This window comes from Pristis pectinata, chromosome 1 (assembly GCF_009764475.1).
Source record: "Pristis pectinata isolate sPriPec2 chromosome 1, sPriPec2.1.pri, whole genome shotgun sequence".
Lineage (NCBI taxonomy): Eukaryota > Metazoa > Chordata > Chondrichthyes > Rhinopristiformes > Pristidae > Pristis > Pristis pectinata.
The window spans coordinates 149486896-149507686 of NC_067405.1; the positions used below are offsets into that span (position 1 = coordinate 149486896).

The 20791-nt window shown below is 45.8% G+C and overlaps 1 protein-coding gene across 3 annotated transcripts in view; it reads left to right on the forward strand.

Moving 5' to 3' along the window:
* The window catches only part of tmem63c (transmembrane protein 63C), a 191297-nt gene that overhangs the window by 115068 nt on the left and 55438 nt on the right, over positions 1-20791 (forward strand). For all 3 annotated transcript variants that reach the window (XM_052030866.1, XM_052030877.1, XM_052030855.1), the window contains exons 12-16: positions 814-934; positions 3388-3521; positions 5153-5275; positions 8584-8737; positions 20205-20311. In XM_052030866.1, the coding sequence (XP_051886826.1) occupies positions 814-934; positions 3388-3521; positions 5153-5275; positions 8584-8737; positions 20205-20311 (639 nt within the window). The remainder of the gene's footprint in view (positions 1-813; positions 935-3387; positions 3522-5152; positions 5276-8583; positions 8738-20204; positions 20312-20791) is intronic.

Consider the following 20791-nt stretch of genomic DNA (forward strand, 5'->3'; position numbering starts at 1 on the left):
ATTCCAGGATCTACAGAACCCTGGAAAGTGACAATCAGAGCATCGACTATTTCGAGAGCTACCATTTCAAAACTCTGGGATGAAGGTCATCAGGTCATCGGGATTTATCAGTTTTCAAGCTCACCAACTTTTGTACTTTTTTTTTACTAATTCATAGTTCCCTCAGCACTCTGTCCTCACTTGACCCTTGATTCTCTAATACATCCAGCAGTTTTTGCATGTCCTCCATGAGGACGGGTGCAACATGATTGATTAATTCCTCTGCAATTTATTATTTCCCAATATAAATGTTCCTGTCTCTGCTTTTAAAGGGCCTACATTTGCACTTGCTTGTCTTTTCCTTTCAATGTACTTATAAACGTACCTTTGGATCCCAAGATGAACTTTGTGCTGACTCTGACTGACTGGTGACTTGGGTGAACGAGCTGCCAGAGGGAGTGGGTGAGGCAGGTACAACAGGATCATTTAAGCTGATAGGTACACGGATGGGTGGGGCTTGGAGGGATATGGGCCGAATGCAGGAAATTGGGACTAGCTGGGTGGGCACCATGGTCAGCATGGATTGGTTGGGCCAAAGGGCCTGTGTCCATGCTGTATTGCTCTGACTGTATGACTAAATATAATGAAATATTACAACATTTTTAAATATTTAATAACTTTTTAAATAATGAAATATTGAAAAATATCTTTGGATAACTTTATAATTGTCTGTAAATCAGACTACCCACAAACCTTCAGGATGAGTGGGGAATAGTTATCTGCAATTCCTGCCATGGTGCTCATGTGCTTGTAACTTTTGTGTTCCTCCCACAGACGAAAGGCAATGAAGGGCCGTCTATATTTCACAGCCAAGGCCCAAAAGGAAGGAAAAATAATGATCAAGACCCACCCACTAGCTCGGATCTGCTGCTGTGACTGCTGTGGATTTGAACAGGTGGGAAGGATACAAATGTCATCCTTCTAAAGTAAATAGATATTGAAAGGAGGGATGGCGATGGATTGATTGGTTGGAGCTGGAGTAGGATCAGACATAGGTAAACAGATGCGAGGTGGGATTGAGAGAAGTGTTGGAGATGGGCAGATGTTTAGTATGGCAGAGACTGGAAGGAGGTAAGGCAACTCAACTGTGGATCATTGACCAAACCTGAAGAGAAGGGGGTATTGGTATATTGTTGTCACTTGTACTGAGGTACAGTGAAAAACTTGTCTTACATACTGTTCATACAGATCAATTCATTACATTGAGGTAGTACAGGGTAAAAACAATAACAATGCAGAGTAAAGTGTCACAGCTACAGGGAAATACAGTGCAGGTAGATAATAAGGTGCAAGGTCATAAGGTAGATTGTGGGGGTCAAGAGTCCATTTTATTGTATGAGGGAATTGTTCAATAGTCTTATCACCATGGGATAAAGTGATAGTCCTTGAGCCTGGTGGTACGTGCCCTCAGGCTCCTGTATCTTCTGCCTGATGGGAGAGGATAAAAGAGAGAATGACCTGGGTGGGTGGGGTCTTTGATTATGCTGGCTGCTTCACCAAGGCAATGGGCTGTCTCTCTCTGCAGTTTCTTGTGGTCCCGGGCAGAGCAGTTTAACTCAGATAAGTGGAGGTGTTGCATTTTGGGAAATCAAACCAGGAAGTCATGTTGCAGCTATACAGTGTAAAACTTTGGTTGGGCTGCTCTTGGAGTATTGCATTCAGTTCTGGTCACCCCATTAGGAAGGATGTGGGGGCTTTGGAGAGGATGCAGAAGTGATTTACCAGGATGCTGCCTGGATTAGAGGGCATGAGCTATAAGGAGAGGTCAGACAAACCTGGGTTGTTCTCTCTGGAGTGTGGAAAGCTGAGGGGAGACCTGATAGAAGTTTATATATTATGAGAGGCAGAGATAGGGTAGATAATCAGAGTCTTTTACCAGAGTAGAAATGTCAAATACTAGAGGCTTAAGGTGAGAGGGGGAAAGTTTAAAGGGGATGTGTGGGTTAAGTATTTTACTCAGAAACTGAGAGGTACTGGAACAGGCTGCCAGGGGTGGTGGTGGAAGCAGATATGCTCAAGGTGTTTAATAGGCTTTTAGATAAGAACATGAATATGCAGTGAATGGAGGGACATGGACTGTGTGCAGGCAGAAGGGATTAGTTTAATTTGGCATCATGCTTGGCTGACATAGTGGGCCAATGGGCTTGTTCCTGTGCTGTACTGTTCTATGTCCTATCAGTGTTTGTACACCAGCACAGCACTGGGACAACTGAGGACCAGGGTGTTTGAAGATCCATTACCAAACTTCTGATGTACCAGGCAGCAGTGATCTCTGCTCTCCTGTTTTAGAGTTGTGGAACACTACAGTGCAGGACTAGGTCCTTCAGCTCATCTAGTCCATGCCAGTCTGGTTTTCTGCCTATTCCCATCTACCTGCATCTGGACCATAGCCCTCCAAACCCCTCCCATCCGTGTACCTATCCAAACTTCTCTTAATGTTACAATTGAACCCGCATCCATCATTTCAGCTCATTCCACACTCATGCCACCCTCTGAGTGAAGAAGATCCCCCTCTGATTCCCCTTAAATATTTCACCTTTCACCCTAAACCTATGACCTTTAGTTCTAGTCTCACCCTGGAGAGACTTCTTCTGGAACTGCATACAGGAGGCATCTCGAGGCACCGGAGCAGTTCCCTAAAACTGCCACTGCAAACTCCTCCAAATCCACTGGCAGGAAAAATCAAACCAATGTATCCTCAGCTAAGCCAACATCCCCAGCAGTGAAGATCTAATGATAATCAGTCGGCTCCCTTGGGCAGGACGGCACTCTCATGCCTGAGAGCAGACTCCTAAAGCAGACACTCTGTTCCAAGCTCATGGGCAAAGTTAACCAGGTGGAAAGAGGAAAAGATTGAAGGATGTTGTTTAAAGCCCCCGATCCCTCCCCGCCCCACCCCCCACCCAAACCAGCCATGGCCCCTGATTCTCCACCACCCACCCCCACACACTCAGATTAAGCCAGAAATGATTTTCCCTCCTCAGCTTCCCACCACTTGGTTGTCCAGGTTTTCCACCAATCATCGGTGGAGCTGGAGCACTATTACCATAACTTGCTTGTGATATAGGCTGTGAGATTCCTTGCTCCCAGCAGTAGTGCAAGGACAGGCTGGTTTAATGTCATAAATTGGAAGATATGGTCTCTGGCTGACTGTACAACAGCTTCAATGTTACCTCAAGCCCTGCCTGAGAACTGGAAAATCCAGATGAAGGATGGTTAGCAGCCTGAGGAGAGCATTTACACTCCCTATGTTATGTGGCAGGCTCACCCTGAAAGTGACACGCAAGTATAATGTGCATGGCCAATTATGCTCAGTTTGTTCACCAAAAGCCTTCATTTCTTTTGCAGGTGGATGCAGAGCAATACTACAGTGAACTGGAAGAGAAGCTCACAGATGAGTTCAATGCTGAGCGCAATCGGATCACCCTGAAACGGCTGGGAATGAGTTTTGTGACCTTCCAGGATGAGCGGATGACAGCTGTGTGAGTGTCACCAGAGGGGTTGAGCATAGGATTGACTCTTCCCTTTTTGGTTATCAGCAATGTTTTAACTCTGAGCCCACATTATAAGACACCAACCCCACACTAACAGCACCAACTCAAAATAATCATCACTGGTTCCAACCTAATCAACAGCAATCTCACACCAAACCAGCACCAACCCCACTCTAACCAGCACCAACTCTACATTAACCAGCACTCCAAAATAAATAGCTCAAACCCTGCACTATCACCAGCAGTCACTGACTCCACACAAACCAAAGGGATGGACACAAAGAATGACCCAATATTAACCAACAAGCTACCACCACTCACGATCTGAAAGACCTTATCAGAGCAGAATTAGGCCATTTGCCCCATTGCCATTCAATCATGGCTGATAGCGAAAATGGACTAAGAACACTAACCAGGTGGTACTAGTTAGTGGCGTACTAATGGCCACTGACCATACACAAAGCACAGATGTTACACTAACCAGCATGTTATGAACTTTAACCAGTGTTGTGCCACATTTGCACTTATATTAGAGATACACTGCTGACCCTGGATGTCGAGGGATATTGAGGGTTGGATAAAGAGAAAAGAAGAAACATATGACAGATATAGGGAACTAATGATGGGGAGGTCTGTCAAGTGTATAAGAAGTGTTGGGAGCAGAATGCTAGGCTGGTCCAGAAGATTAAGTCACATGGGATCTAAAACTAGCTTGGTCATAGAAGAGAGGGTGGTGGTAGAGCAGTTTTTCTGACTGGAGGTCTGTGAACAGTGGTGTTCCATAACAATCAGTGCTGACACCTCTTCTTTGTAATATGCATCAATAATTTGGATGACAATATAGGTGGCCTGAGCATAGGAGGCTGAGGGATGCCTTCAGAGGTTTATAATATCACGAGGGGCTTCGATAAGGTGAATGGTCACAGGGTAGGGAAGTTTAAAATTAGAAATCTTAGGTTTAAGGTAAGAGGGACCTGGAGGGCAACCTTTTCACACAGAGGGCGGTGGGTATATGAAACAAGCTGCCAGAGGAAGTGGCAGAGGTGGGTACAACTACAGATGTTTAAAAGACATTTGGACAGGTAAATGGATTTAAAAAAACCTAGAGGGATATGACCAACTGCAGACAAATGGGACTAGCTCAGACAGATATCTTGGTCAGCATGTTTAAGTTGAGCTGAAGGGTCCATTCATGTCCTGTATGACTCTAAAACTTTCCCATCCTGCAGTCATAGAGGAATATGGCCAAATGCAGTTGAATGGGGCTAGCTCAAGAAGGCACCTTGGTCGGCATGGACGATTTGGGCTGAAGGGCCTATTTTAGTGTTGTATAATTCTATGACAGTCCCAATGATAACTTTCAGCACTGACCTCAGAACTCTGAGCATTAATATGCTTCATGAACGTTGGTGTCCAGGATTGGGCACTTGGACAGAACTTGACCAGTGTTTTATTAAAGTTTAGTAATAACCCTCTGTTTTCCAGCTACAACATAACTAAATAGCAGTAAAGGCATGCTTGTCCTTTTACCTAAGGTAACAGCTGGCCAATCGCCCCCTATCTGTATCACTCCCTCACATTTCTCACTCTCTGGTTGTCGTACACGTGCCCTTTTTCAGGATTGTGAAGGATTACCAGCACAGTCAGTGTCGGTATCGGCCACAACAGTCCAGCATTACTACTGTCGTTAAGTCTTACAGATGGGATGTTCGATATGCCCCAGGACCAAGTGACATTATCTGGTGAGTTGTTCTTGGAAGGTCTGAAATTCAGGTTATCAGTAACAAAGTAAGCAGTAGTGGGGAAGTGTTTAATATTTCTACTGTGTCTCTCAGCAGCATTCCATTACCTAAAAGTCAGAGCAGTGAATGAGGCAAGTCCTACTCTGCCTCAAAGTCTTGTCAGTATCATAAGCGATAGAAGCAGGAATAGGTCCCTCTGCCCCTTCGCCATGGCTGATCTTTTACCTCAATGCCACTTTTCTGCACCAACCCATGTCCCTTGATTACCCAACCATAAAGTTTCATGTTGATAATTAATGAGCAAGGAATATCTCAGACAATAGCAACAGATATTGCAGCACATGCTGCCTTCAATATCTCAACTTTACAACATGCCTCAAATGTAGAAAAATTCTGTAGGGTTGCTAATGGAGATTCCATCCAACTAAAATTAATTCTTTGTCAAAAGGGTAATAGGATATGTGACCAGTAGCTGGGCTGAGGTGGGTTGTAAGGATAACCCCAGAGGAGGAGAGAGTGGTTTAGGGAAGGCATGGCAGATGTTGGTGCCTTAATGCTAGCAGCAAAGCAATTTATATATAAGAATGTAATAAGATTAAATCAGAAATGATAAAACTCTAGAATAGGATGAACAGAGATGTTGGATGAACATAGAACAGAACCTTCGGCCCACAATGTTCTACCGATATAGCTAATCCTTTCTACCTACAGAATGTCCATATCCCTCTACTTTCCTTTCATTCATGTGCCCATCCAAGCCACTCTTAAAACCTCCCAATGAATTTGCCTTCACCACCCTATCAGACAACACATTCCAGGCATCCACCACTCTCAGTAAAAAACGTACCCCTGACGTCTGTTCTGAACCTAACCCCTCTCATCTTAAATGCATGCCCTCTGGTATTGGATTGCTCAATACTGCATCTATGCTGCAAATCTAGAATAAAAAGAGTGCTGGAGATTCTCAGCAGATGAAGCTGTCTGTGGAAAGAGAACAGAACTGATGTTTTGACTCAGTTGTTTCATCAATACTCAGTACAAGGCACCCAAGGATGGACAATAAATGCTAGCACTGTCAGCAATGGCTCAGCCCTTGAATAAATAATCAAAAATAGTATTATGCATATTTATTCTTTCTAGAAAAGTGGATTAAAAGGCTAACATTGCTTTATATTATCTCAAAGGGCTAACATTCAGCCCTTTGAGCTTATCCCACCATTCCATATGATCATGGCTGACCAGCTAAATACAGTCCACCGTTCCAGAATTCTCCCCTCTCCCCTCTCTGAGAAGATCATCCAGCTTAAACAAATGTAATGATTTGGCTTGTTTTCTGTGGTAGAAGGTTCCACAGATTCACCATTCTCTGGGAGAGGTTTCTCCTCATCTCAGTTTTAAATGGCCTATCCCATACCCTTCAGCTGTGACCCCTATTCCTATACTCCCCAGCCATTGGGAGGATCCTTCCTAGGTATTGGTATATTATTGTCACTTGTACTGAAGTATAGTGAAAAGCTTGTCTTACAAACCAATTCATTACATAGTGCAGTTACATTGAGTGCATTGATGTAGTACAGGTAAAAACAGTAACAGCTATAGAGAAAGTGCAGTGCAATAAGGTGCAAGGTCACAACAAGGTAGATCGTGAGGTCATAGTCCATCTCATTGTATAAAGGATCCGTTCAATAGTCTTATCACAGTGGGGTAGAAGCTGTCCTTAAGTCTGGTGGTACATGCCCTCCAACCTGTATCTTCTACCCGATGGAAGAGGAGAGAAGAGAGAATGTCCCGGGTGGGTGGGGTCTTTGATTATGCTGGCTGCTTCACCAAGACATCTTCATCCAATCTGCCCAGTCCTGTTTGAATTTTGCAGGTTTCTATGAAATCCATTGTCAATTTTCTAAACTCTAGTGAATATCAGCCTATTTAATCCAGGCTCTCTTCATACATCAGTCCCACCATTCCAGGAATCAGTCTGGTGAATCTTCACAGCTCTATCTACAGCAAGAACTTTCTTCCTCTGATGCAGAGACCAAAACTGCACACACTACTCCAGGTGGTCACACTGAAGTAGGGGGTAGTTAGGGTCAACCACTTCAGTGGGTATGGAGTCAATCTGCCTCATCACCTCTCCCTTTCGCTCTCCTTCACTCCCTCCGTCCACTACCTCCCACTCAATCAGGTTTAATATCACTGACGTATGTTGTGAAATTTGTTGTTTTGCAGCAGCTGTACAGTACAGCAGACATAATTACTATAAGTTACAAAAATAGATAAATAGTGCAAAAGAGGAATAACAAGTTTGTGCTCATGGGTTCATGGACTGTTCAGAATCTGATGGTGGACAGGAAGAAGCTGTTCCTGAAGATCCACACTCAACATTTCAGACTCCTGTACCTCCTCCCCAATGGTGGTAATGTGAAAGAGGCATGTCCTGGGTGGTGAGGGTCCTTGATGATGGATGCCACCTTGAGGCACCACCTCTTGAAGATGTCCTCGATGGTGGGGAGGGTTGTACCTGTGATGGAGCTGGCTGAGTCTACACCCTTCTGCAGCCTCTTGCGATCCTACAATGAGTGTGAGGTTGTTGCAACCCACTCAAGCAGCCGATCTATCTCACTCCTGTACACCACCTCATCGCCATCTGAGATTCTGCCAACAGTGGTGTCATTGGCGTTTGAGTTGTCTCTAGCCACAGTCATGTGTAGAGTAGAGCAGTGAGCACTTCAGCCTTGAGGTGTGCCTGTGTTGATTGTCAGTGAGGTGGTGTTGTTACTATGGTCTCCCTATAGGGAAGGCGAGGTTCCAGTTGCAGATGCTCAGATTTTGAAGCTTGTTGATTAGTACTGACTGTTCTTGCCAAGACCATACAATTCTCTGGATATTAAAGACTAGTGTCCAAGACACTTCCTCTACCAGCCTTGAAATTAAAAAAATCACAAGGACATTAAAATTTGATTAAAAATTGTAACTGACCCTCCTAAGAAATTGGAATGTTCTTCAGACCCTTGGATGTAGAGTGGGGTCCATCAGATTCCTGCAGGTTTCAACTTGAAGTGAAACCTCAGCAAACCTTTCTGAATTTGGTGATCTCACATGTGACTGTTTTCCACATCAGTGGAAGATCCCGATCAGAATGCAGAGTTACAGACAAAAGTGCCATTAACATAAGCTGAGGTTAGAGGGTATATGTGCAGTATGTTGCTGCCTGTAGGTTTTCAGCTTCAGCCTGTGATGAACCTGGAGCTGCCATTGTTTTTGTTCATGTTACCCTCATTCATTCGTCATGTCTTTTCTCACTGTGTTAGGGAGAACCTGTCAGTGCAGGGTAGTGCTTGGTGGATCCGCTGCGCAATTCTCAACATCCTGCTCTTCCTACTCCTCTTCTTTCTCACTACTCCTGCTATCATTGTCAACACCATGGACAAGTTCAACGTCACAAATCCTGTGGAGAGCCTCAAGGTAGGTGCTGCCTGATAACTGCAACATGCCTACCACCCCCATGAGGCCTGCTCCAAACACCCAGAAAACTCACCCGGCCTGTTGAGGCATTGGAATATTATTGTTACTTGCACCAAGGTACAATGGAAAACTTGACTTGCGTACTGTTCGTACAGATCAATTCATTACACGTTGCATTGAGGAAGTACAAAGTAAAACAGTACAAAGCCATGGACAAGGATAGGAGCAGCTGATATAGGAAAGTATTTAATTGGGTGAGGGCTAATTACGATGGTCTTAGCCAGGAACTTGGGAGAGTAAATTGGGAACAGATGTTCTCAGGGAAATGCACAGCAGAAATGTGGAGGTTGTTTAGGGACCACTTGCATGGGGTTCTGGATAGGTTTGTCCCATTGAGACAGGGAAAGGAACCACTCGGGGATAAAGGGGGAAAACGTGCCTGGAGGCAGAGGAGGTAAGGGAGGTCCTTAATGAATACTTTAGTGTTCATCAGGGAGAGGGACTTCAATGACTAAGCATAGAACAGGCTGATGTGCTGGAGCATGTCAAGCTTAAAGAGGTAGCTTTGGAGCTTCTAAAAAACATGAGGATAGATAAGTCCCTAGAGTGGGACAGGATATACCCCAGGTTACTATGAGAAGTGAGAGAAGAGATTGCTGGGGCATTGATAATCTTTGTGTCCTCCCTGGCCACAGGAGTGGTCCCAAAGGATTAGAACATAACATTATAGCACAGCAGGTGCTTCAGCCCCCATGTGGCACAAAGTCAGCGTGGCTTTGTGAAGGGCAGCTCGTGCTTCATGAGCCTAATTGAGTTTTTCAAGGAGGTGACAAAATGAATTGATGAAGGTGGAGTGGTGTATATGGACTTCAGTAAGGCATTTGTCAAAGTTCCCCACAGTAGACTCATCCAGAAAGTCATGAGGCATGAGCTGTGGAAACTTGGAATTGGCTTGCCCATAGAAGGCAGAGGGTGGTAGTAGATGGAGCGTATGCTGCCTGGAGGTCTGTGACTAGTGGTGTTCCACAGGGATCTGTTCAGGGACCCCTGCTGTTTATGATTCGGATGAGGAAGTGGAGGGGTTGGTTAGTAAGTTTGCAGATGATATGAAGGTTGGAGGTATTGTGGGTAGTGTAAAATGTTATTGTAGGTTACAACAGGATACAGACAGGATGCAGAGTTGGGCAGAGAAGTGGCAGATGGAGTTCAATCCAGAAAAGTGTGAAGCGATACACTTCGGGAGATTGAACTTAAAGGTGGAGTATGAGGTTAATCACAGGATTCTCAACAGTGTGGCAGAACAGTGGGACCTTGGGGTTCAAGTCCACAGATCCCTCAAACCTTCCGTGCAAGTTGATAGGGTGGTTAAGGCAGCATATGGTGTTGGCCTTCATTAATCGGCAGATTGGGTTCAAGAGCTTCGAGGTGATGTTGCAGCTCTATAAAACTGATTAGACCACACTTGGAGTATTGTGTTCAGTTCTGGTTGCCTCATTATAGGAAGGATGTGGAAGCTTTAGAGGGTGCAGAGGAGATTGACCAGAATGCTGCCTGGAGTAGAGAACATGTCTTTGGCATGTAGGAGGATGAGAGGCAACTTGGAGATGCACAGAGAGTGGACAGCTAGCTCCTTTTTCCCAGGGCAGCAATGGCCAATACCAGAGGACATCCATTTAAGGTGAGAGGAGGAAAGTTCAGGAGGAACATCAGTGGTAGGTTCCCCCCCCCCCCACACAGTGTTGGGTGCTTGGAACCCACTGCCAGGGGTGGTGGTAGAGGCTGATACAATAGGGACATTTAATAGACTCTTAGATGTGGATATAAGAAAAATGGAGGGTTATGGGCTGTGTAGGAGGGGAAGGGTTAGATTGATCATGGAGTAGGTTTAAATAGGTCAGTACAACATCATGGGCTGAAGGGCCCATACCAGAACATAGAACATTACAACACAGTACAGGCCCTTCAGCCCCTGATGTTATACTGATATTTATCCTGCTTTAAGATCTATCTAACCCTTCCCTCCCACATAGCCCTGTTTTTCTATCATTCATGTGGTTAAGAGTCTCTTAAATGTCCCTAATTTATCTGCCTCCACCACCTCTGCCAGCAGTGCGTTCCACACTCCCACCACTGATAAAAAAAACAACTTGCCTCTGACATACCCCTTATATCTTCCTCCAATAACCTTAAAATTACACCCCCTTGTGTTAGCCACTTTCACCTTGGGGGAAAAAGTCCCTGACTGTCCACTCGATCTATGCCTCTTATCTTATACAACTATCAAGTCACATCTCATCCTCCTTCGCTCCAAAGAGAAAAGCCCTAGCTCTCTCAACCTATCCTCTATGTTCTCCAATCCAGGCAGCATCCTGGTAAATCTCCTCTGCACCTTTCCAAAGCTCCCACATCCTTCCTATAATGAGGCAGCAAGAACTGGACACAATACTCCAAGTGTGGTCTAACCAGAGTTTTATAGAGCTGCAACATTACCTGGCGGCTCTTGAACACAGTACCCTGACTAGTGAAGGCCAACACACCATAGGCCTTCTTAACAGCCCTATTGACCTGCGTGGCAACCTTGAGGGAACTATGGACGTGGACCCCAAGATCCTTGTCCCTCCACACTGATAGGAGTTCTGCCATTAACCTTGTATTCTGCCTTCAAATTAGATCTCCCAAAGTGTATCACTTCACACTTATCCAGGTTGAACTCCATCTGCCACTTCTCAGCCCAGCTCTGCAATCTATTAATATCCTGTTGTAATCTACAGCAACCTTCTATACTACCAACACCACCAACCTTTGTATTATCAGCAAACTTACTAATCCACCCTTCCACATCCTCATACAAGTCATTTATAAAAATCAAAGAGCAGGGGTCCCAGAACAGAAGCCTGCAGAAAACCACTGGTCACTGACCTCCAGGCAGAATACACTCCATCTACCACCACCCTCTTCTATGGGTGAGCCAATTCTGAATCCACACAGCCAGGTTTCCCTGGATCCTATGCCTCCTGACTTTTGGAATGAGTCTTCCATGAGGAACCTTATGAAACATAGAAAACCTACAGCACCTCTTAGAAAAGAGGTGGTGCTGAAACTTTTGGAAAGCATCAAGTTGGATAAATCACTGGGACCAGATGAGATGTACCCCAGGTGGCTGTGGGAGGTGAGGGAGGAGATTGCAGAGCCTCTGATGATGATCTTTGTGTCATCCATGGAGATGGGAGAGATTCTGGAAGGTTGGAGGGTTGTGGATGTTGTTCCCTTATTCAAGGGGAGTAGGGATAGCCCAGGAAATTATAGACCAGTGAGTATTACCTCAGTGGTTGGTAAGCTGATGGAGAAGATCCTGAGAGGCAGGATTTAATGAACATTCGGAGAGGTATAATATGATTAGGAATAGTCAGCATGGCTTTGTCAACAGCAGATCCTGCCTTACGAGCCTGATTGAATTTTAAGGATGTGACTAAGCACATTGATGAAGGGAGAGCAGTAGATGTAGTGTATATGGATTTCAGTAAGGAGTTTGATAAGATATGCTATGCGAGGCTTTGGAGAAGGTGAGGAGACATGGGATCCAAGGGGACATTGCAGTGTGGATCCAGAACTGGCTGGCCCACAGAAGGCAAGGAGTGGTTGTTGAAGGGTCATATTCTGAGTGGAGGTCAGTGACCAGTGGTGTACCAGAACCCTTAATGTGATTTTTGTAAATGACCTGGATGAGGAAGTGGAGGGGTGGGTTAGTAAGTTTGCAGATAACACATGGATAGTTTGGAGGGGTGTCAGAGGTTACAGAGGGACATAGATAGGATGCAGAGTTGGGCTGAGAAGTGGCAGATGCAGTTCAACCCAGATAAGTGTGAAGTGGTTCATTTTGGTAGGTCAAATATGATGGCAGAATATAGTATTAATGTTAGGACTCTTGGCAGTGTGGAGGATCAGAGGGATCTTAGCGTCTGAGTCCATAGGACACTCAAAGCAGCTGTGCAGGTTGAGTCTGTGGTTAAGGCAGCATATGGTGTATTGTCCTTCATTAATCAGGGAATTGAATTTAGGAGCTGTGAGGTATTGTTGCAGCTATATAGGTCCCTGGTCAGACCCCACTTGGAGTATTGTGCTCACTTCTGGTCACCTCACTACAGGAAGGATGTGGAAGCCATAAAGGATGCTGCCTGGAATGCAGAACATGCCTTATGAAAGCAGGTTGAGGGAACTCTGCCCTTTCTCCTTAGAGATGGAGGATGAGGGGGGACCTGATTGAGGTGTATAAGATGAGATGTATTGATAGTGTAGATAGTCAGAGGCTTTTCCCCAGGGCTGAATTGGTAGCCACAAGAGGACAGATTTAAGGTGCTGGGGAGTAGATAAAGATGTCAGGGCTAAGTTTTTTTTTTACTCAGTGGTGAGTTCATGGAATGGGCTGCCAGAAACAGTGGTGGAGGCTAATACGATAGGGTCTTTCAAGAGACTGTTAAATAAGTACATGGAGTCGAGTAAAAGAGGGCTATGGGTAAGCCTAGTAATTTCTAGGGTAGGGACATGTTCAGCACAGCTTTGTGGGCCAAAGGGCCTGAATTGTGTGTAATTGTTCTATGTTCTAATACAGGCCCTTCAGCCCACAAAGTTGTGCCAAACATTTCCCTACCTTAGAAATTACTAGGCTTACCCATAGCCCTCAATTTTTAAGCTCCATGTACCTATCCAAAAGTCTCTTAAAACCTGTCATACCTGCCTCTACCACTGTTGCTGGCAGCCCATTCCATGCACTCACCACTGAGTAAAAAGCTTACCCCTGACATCTCCTCTGTACCTACTCTCCAGCACCTTAAACCTGCATCCTCTTGTGGAAACCATTTCAGCCCTCTAGAAAAAACCTGACTATCCACATGATCAATGCCTCTTATCTTATACACCTCTCATCCTTTGTCGCTCCAAGGAGAAAAGGCCAAGTTCCCTTAACCTGCTTTCATAAGGCATGCTCCTCAATCCAGGCAGCATCCTTGTAAATCTCCCCTGCACCCATTCTATGGCTTCCACATCCTTCCTGTAGCAAGGTGACCAGAACTGAGCACAGTATTCCAAGTGCAGTCTGACTAGGGTCCTAGATAGCTGCAACATTACCCCTTGGCTCCCAAATTCAGTTCCACAGTTGATGACGGACAATACACTATGCCTTCTTAACCACAGAGTCAACCTGCGCAGCTGCTTTGAATGTCCTATGGACTCAGACCTCAAGATCCCTCTGATCCTCCATACTGCCAAGAGTCTTACCATTAATACTATATTCTGCCATTAGAATCAGTTGATTTGTGAAGTATAGAGTACTTTTTGTAGTGCAACGAGTATGCATTAAACAAATACACGCACAGGCATCTTCACTCCTCGGGCTACTTTTCAAGTCTTTCAGTGATCAGGGGAGGGCAATGTGATGGCTGGAAGCTCCTAGTCAAGAACCGGCATGAATGCAATGAACACTTGACTCATAAGCCACTTGAGAGCCCATAAATAGATCAACAGAACAAAGACCATCATTCTTGACTTTGAGGGATAGCCATGATGATGACAACTATACTCTGCCATCATATTTGACCTACCAAAGTGAACCACTTCACACTTATCTGGGTTGAACGCCATCTGCCACTTCTCAGCCCAGTTTTGTATCCCATCTATGTCCCACTGTAACCTCTGTCAGCCCTCTACATTATCCACAACACCTCCAACCTTTGTCATCAGCAAACTTTCTAACCCTTCTCTCCACTTCCTCATCCAGGTCATTTAACAAAAATCATGGAGTAAGGATCCCAGAGGCACACTACTGGTCACTGACCTCCATGCAGAATATGACCCATCAACAACTACTTTGCCTTTTGTGGGCAAGCCAGTTTTGGATCCACACCTTACTAAACTCCATGTTCACCACATCCACTGCTCTACCTTCATCAATGTGCTATATCACATCCTCAAAGAATTCAATCAGGCTTGAGAGGCACAACCTGCCCCTCACAAAGCTATGCCAACTGTCCCTAATCAGACTATGCTTCTCTAAATGCCCAAAATGCCCATAAATCCTGTCTCCAAGGATCTTCTCCAGTAATTTTCCCACCACTGAAGTAAGAATCACTGGTCTGTAAATCCCAGGGTTATCCCTACTCCCTTTCTTTAAGAAAGGAAGGAAATTTACTACCTCCAATCATCTGGCACTACTCCTGTGGCCAGTGAGGACACAAAGATAGTCACCAAAGGCACAGCAATCTCTTCCCTAGCTTCCTGTAGTAACCTTGGATATATCCCATCCAGCCCCAGTGACTTACCTATCCTAATGTTTTTCAATAGTTCCAGCACATCCTCTTTCCTCAGATCGACATACCCTAGGCATGGTATGCCACCCTCAAACATCGAGGTCTCTCTGGTGACTACTGAAGCAAAGTATTCATTACCTACCCTACCTCTTCTGACTCCAGGCACATGTTTCCTCTTATCCCTGATTGGTCCTACCCTCACTCTCGTCATCCTCTTGTTCTAGACATGAATACCTTGGGGTTTTCTTTGATCCTACCTGCCAAGGACTTCTCATGCCCCTTTCTAGCTCTCCTAAGTCTATTCTTAAGTTCACTTCTGGCTACCTTGCAACTCTCCAGAGCCCTGTATGATCTATGCTTTCTAAGCCTCAGGTAAGCTTCTTTCTTCCTCTTGAAGAGATTCTACATCTCGTGTCAACCACTGTTCTGTCACTCTACCATCCTTACCCTGCCTCAATGGGACAAACCTATTCCAGAGCCCCATTCCTTAAACAACCTCCACATTTCCACTGTGCACTTCCAAGAACATCTGTTCCCAACTTATGCTCCCAAGTTCCTGCCTAATAGCATCATAATTCCCCCTCCCCCAGTTAAATACTTTCCCATATTATCTGCTTCTATCAAGGAGTTATGGTCAGTCTCCAAAATGCTCTCCCACTGAGATCTGAAACCTGATCAGGCTCATTGCCTAGTACCAGGTCCAGTATGGCCTCTCCGCTAGTCAGCCTGTCCACATACTGTGTCAGGAATCCTTCCTGCACACACTGAACAAACTCCACCCCATCTATACACTAAGGAGGTGCCAATCAATATTAGGGAAGTTGAAATCACCCATGACAACAGCCCTGTTATTTTTGCACCTCTCCAAAATCTGCCTCCCAATCTGCTCCTCAGCATCTCTGATGCTATTGGGGGGTCTGTAGAATACTCCCAGTGGAGTGAATGCTCCCTTCCTGTTTCTGACTTCCACCCACACTGACTCAGTGGATGATTCCTGCAGGACATCCTCCCTTTCTACAGCTGTGATACTGTCCCTGATCAGCAAAGCCACTCCCCCACCTCTGTCCCTGTAGAAACACCTAAACCCTGGAATATTCAGCAGCCATTCCTGCCCTTGCGACAGCCAAGTCTCTGTAATGGCCACCACGTCATAGTTCCACGTACTTACCCACGCTCCAAGTTCATCAGCCTTGTTCCTGATACTTCCCGCATTAAAGTAGACACACTTCAGCCCATCCAACTGACTGCAATTTTGCCCTTTCAACTGCCTATCCTTCCTCAGTCTTTCTACACTCTGCATCTACTTGTACAGTAAATGAACCAAGCTCTGACCTATCACTCTGGTTCCTATCCCCCTGCCAAACTAATTTAAACCCTCCCCAACAGTTTCAGCAAACCCGCCCTCAAAAATATTGGTCCCCCTCCAGTTCAGGTGTAACCTGTCCCTTATGTACAGGTCATACCTTCCCTAGAAGAGATCCCAATGATCAACAAATCTGAAACTCTACCTCCTGCACCAGTTTCTCAGCCAGCTTTTCTTACCCTCACTGGCACATGGCACAGGCAGCAGTCCAGAGATTACTACCCTTGAGGTCCTGCTTTTCAGCTTCCTACCTAACTCCCCATATTCCCTCTTTAGGACCTCATCTCTTTTCCTGCCTGTTATTGGTACCAATATGTACCACAACCTCTGGCTGTTCACTGTCCCCCTTCAGAATGCTGTGCACCCAGAGACATCCCTGACCTTGACACCAGAGAGAAAACATACCATCCAGGAGTCTCTTTCACATCCACAGAATCTCCTACCTGCCCCCCTAACTATGGAATCCCCTTTCTCCCCCCCTTCCCTTCTGCACCACACAACCAGGCTCAGTGCCAGAGCTTCCCCCCCACCACACCCCCAGCAGTATACCTGTTATTGAGGGGAACAGCCACAGGGGTACTCTGCACTCTGACTATTCTCCATCCTTCTCCCGACAGTCACCCAGCTACCTGCCTCCTACAGCTTCAGCATGACTGCTTCCCCTGTAGTTCTTGCTATCCCATAGGAGCCCAAGGTCATCCAGCTGCAGCCCAGTTCCCTAACACAGTCTGTAAGGAGCTACAGCTGGATGCACCTTGTGCAGATGTAGTTATCAGGGACACAGGAGGTCTCCCAGAACTCCCACATCTCATAAGCTGAGCACACAACTGACCCTGGAGCCATTCTCACTACTCTGCACTACAGGGAACACCAAATGAAAGAAAGAAACTTATTGGAGACTTACCTTCACCTCTTCTCCCCCAGAGCCTCAGCTCCCCCACTCTAACAATGGCCACTCCCAAAATAGCTATACTGCTTACTCTTGCCTTACTTTTATTTGCTGCTGTTAATAAGCCAATCAGCAGGTAATAATTTGCAAATGTGCCTCCTTTAGACTCTTGCAAAGTGAATCTCAGAAGCTCAAGCATAGAGACTCACCTCTTTTTGATCAGGGATAAAAGAAGTAACATGTGCCTGGAGTCAGAAGAGGTCCTTAATGAATATTTTGCTTCCGTATTCACCTGTGAGAGAGACTTTGGCATTTATGAGGATGGCATAATACAGGCTGATATGCTGGGGCATGTCGATGTGAGGAAAGAGGATATGCTGGAACTTCTGAAAAAATTAGGATAGATAAGTCACTGGGGCGCGACGGGATATATCTAAGGTTATTACGGGAAGCGAGGAAAGAGATTACTGTGCCTTTGGCAATGATCTGTGCATCTTCAATGGCCACAGGAGTAGTGCCAGATGATTGGAGGGTGGCAAAAGGTCTTCCTTTGTTCAAGAAAAGGATGTAGTGATAACCCTGAGAATTACAGACCAGTGAGTCTTACTTTAATAGTGGGCAAATTACTGGAGAAGATTCTTGGAGAAAGGATTTATGGGCATTTAGAGAAGCATAAGCTGATTAGGGACAGTCAGCATGGCTTTGTGAGGGGCAGGTTGTGCCTCACGAGTCTGATTGAATTCTTCGAGGATATGACAAAGCACATTGATGAAGGTAGAGTAGTAGATGTGGTATACATGGATTTTCATAAAACGTTTGATAACGTTCCTCCTGGAAGACTCATTCAGAAAGTCAGGAGGCATGGCATCCAGGGAAACTTGGCTGTGTGGATTAAGAATTGGCTCGCCCATAGGAGACAGAGGGTGGTGGTAGATGGTGCGTATTCTGCCTGGAGGTCGGTGAGCAGTGGTGTTCCACAGGGATCTGTTTTGGGACCCCAACTCTTTGTGATTTTTATAAATGACTTGGATGAGGATGAGGACGGGTGGGTTAGTAAGTTTGCTGATGATACAAAGGTTGGTGGTATTGTGCATAGTGTAGAAGGTTGCTATAGGTTACAACAGGACATTGATAGCCCAACTCTACATCCTAAGAAGTGGCAGATGGAGTTCAGCCTGCAAAAGTGTGAAGTGATACAGTTTGGAAGATTGGATTTGAAGGCAGAATACAAGGTTAATGGCAGGACTCTTAGCAGTGTGGAGGAACAGATGGACCTTGGGGTCCACGAACATAGATCCCTCAAGGTTGCTGCGCAGGTTGATAGGGTTGTTAAGAAGGCATATGGTGTGTTGGCCTTCATTAAGATAAGATATCTTGATTAGTCACATATACATCGAAATACACAGTGAAATGCATCTTTTGCGTAGAGTGTTTTGGGGGCAGCCATCAAGTATCGCCATACTTCTGGTGCCAACATAGCATGCCCATACTTCCTAACCTGTACGTCTTCGGAATGTGGGAGGAAACCAGAGCACCCAGAGGAAACCCACGCAGACACGGGGAGAACGTACAAACTTGGTACAGGCAGCGACTGGAATTGAATCCGGGTCACTGGCGCTGTAAAACATTACACTAACCGCTACACTACCATGCCTGCCCTGACATTAGTCAGGGTATTGAGTTCAAGAGCCACCAGGTAATGTTGCAGCTCTATAGAACTCTGGTTAGACTACACTTGGAGTATTGTGTTCAGTTCTGGTCACCTCATTATAGGAAGGATGTGGAAGCTTTAGAGAGGGTGCAGAGGAGATTTACCAGGATGCTGCCTGGATTGGAGAGCATGTCTTATGAGGATAGGTTGAGTGAGCTTGGGCTTTTCTCTTTGGAGCAAGGGATGATGAGAGTTGACTTGATAGAGATGTACAAGATGATGAGAGGCATAGATGGAATGGGCAGTCAGAGACTTTTTCCCAGGGCAGAAATGGCTAACATGAGGGGACATAATTTTAAGGTGATTGGAGGAAGATATAAGGGGTATGTCAGGGGTAAGTTTTTTTACACAGAGTGTGGTGGGTGCATGGAACGCACTGCCGGCAGTAGTGCTGGAGGCAGATACATAAGAGAAATTTAAGATATGCACATGAATGATAGAGAAATGGAGGGCTATGTGGGAGGGAGGGGTTAGATAGATCTTAGAGCAGGATAAAATGTCGGCACAACATCGTGGGCCGAAGGGCCTGTACTTTGCTGTAATGTTCTCTGTTCAATAGTTAGAATTTGTTTCCGTGGTAGGTTTAAGATGAGAGGGCAAAGGTTTAAGGCGAGAAGGAGGAGGTCTAAAGGGGATCTGAGGGGTGAATTTTCCACACACAAAGTAGTTGGTATCTGGAATGAGCTGCTAGAGGAACAGTAACAACATTTAAGATGTATTTGGATGGAAAAGTGAAAGAACAGGGCACTGAGGGATATGGAATTAATGCAGGCGTGGGATTGGTATAGATGGGCATGATGTTCGGCACAGACGCAGTGGGCTGAAGGGCCTGTTTCTGTGCTGTACAATTCCATGACTGTGACTGTATTTCCAACACCTGCAGTTCTTTTGATTGTCACTGTATCCAGGGATGTGACCAGCTCCTCCCACACCTACTGGTGAAAGGTACTAGCTTTGCCCATACTTTGTGCAAGGAGCCATACTGGCTGTTCACTGTCCTTGGGCATGTTCTGTGTTGTGCTGTTTCAGGGGAGCTGATTAGTTGCCTTTGTTCTTTACTTCAGAAAAGTGTTCTGCCTGAATTTGATGCAAGTGCAGGCCTTGCTGATCGACAGGTTTTGTAGCTCTTTGTAACTCATATCCTCACTGGTCACTTCCTGTCTCACTTTGCCCCGTTCTGTTTCACTCCCCATGTTTTTCAGAACCCCATTGTGACCCAGTTCTTCCCAACCTTGCTTCTGTGGACATTTTCCGTGCTGCTGCCATTCATCGTCTACTACTCCGCGTTTTTTGAGTGTCACTGGACAAGGTAAACATGCTCCAGGTGGTTGTAAAGCTGAGTTGGAAGCCTGAGGCCACGGAAACAGTTGTATTGATGCAAGCAGTGGCGTCAGAGGGCTGGACCGCAGATGAGCATGAACCCCATCCTGCCATGGCAACTGGTGAATTCAGTTTAATTAAACACCATTTGCAAATTTTAATGGCATGAGTAATGGCGGCCAGAAGCTAACAGACAATGGTGAACTCACTTCCCCCCCACTTCCCCTCCACTTCCCCCCCACTTCCTCTCCATTTCCCCTTCCACTTACCCCCACACCCCCTCCACTCCCACTTTCCCCCATTCCCCCTCCCCCCACTCCTCCTCTCCGCCCACCCTCCATTTCCCCCCGACTTCCCCGTCCCCCTCCACTACTCCTCCACTCTGCCCACACCCCCCACTTCCCCCACTTCTCCCCGCTCCCGCCACTTCACTCGCTCCCCTCCACCCTGCAGTTTGCTTCCCTCCACT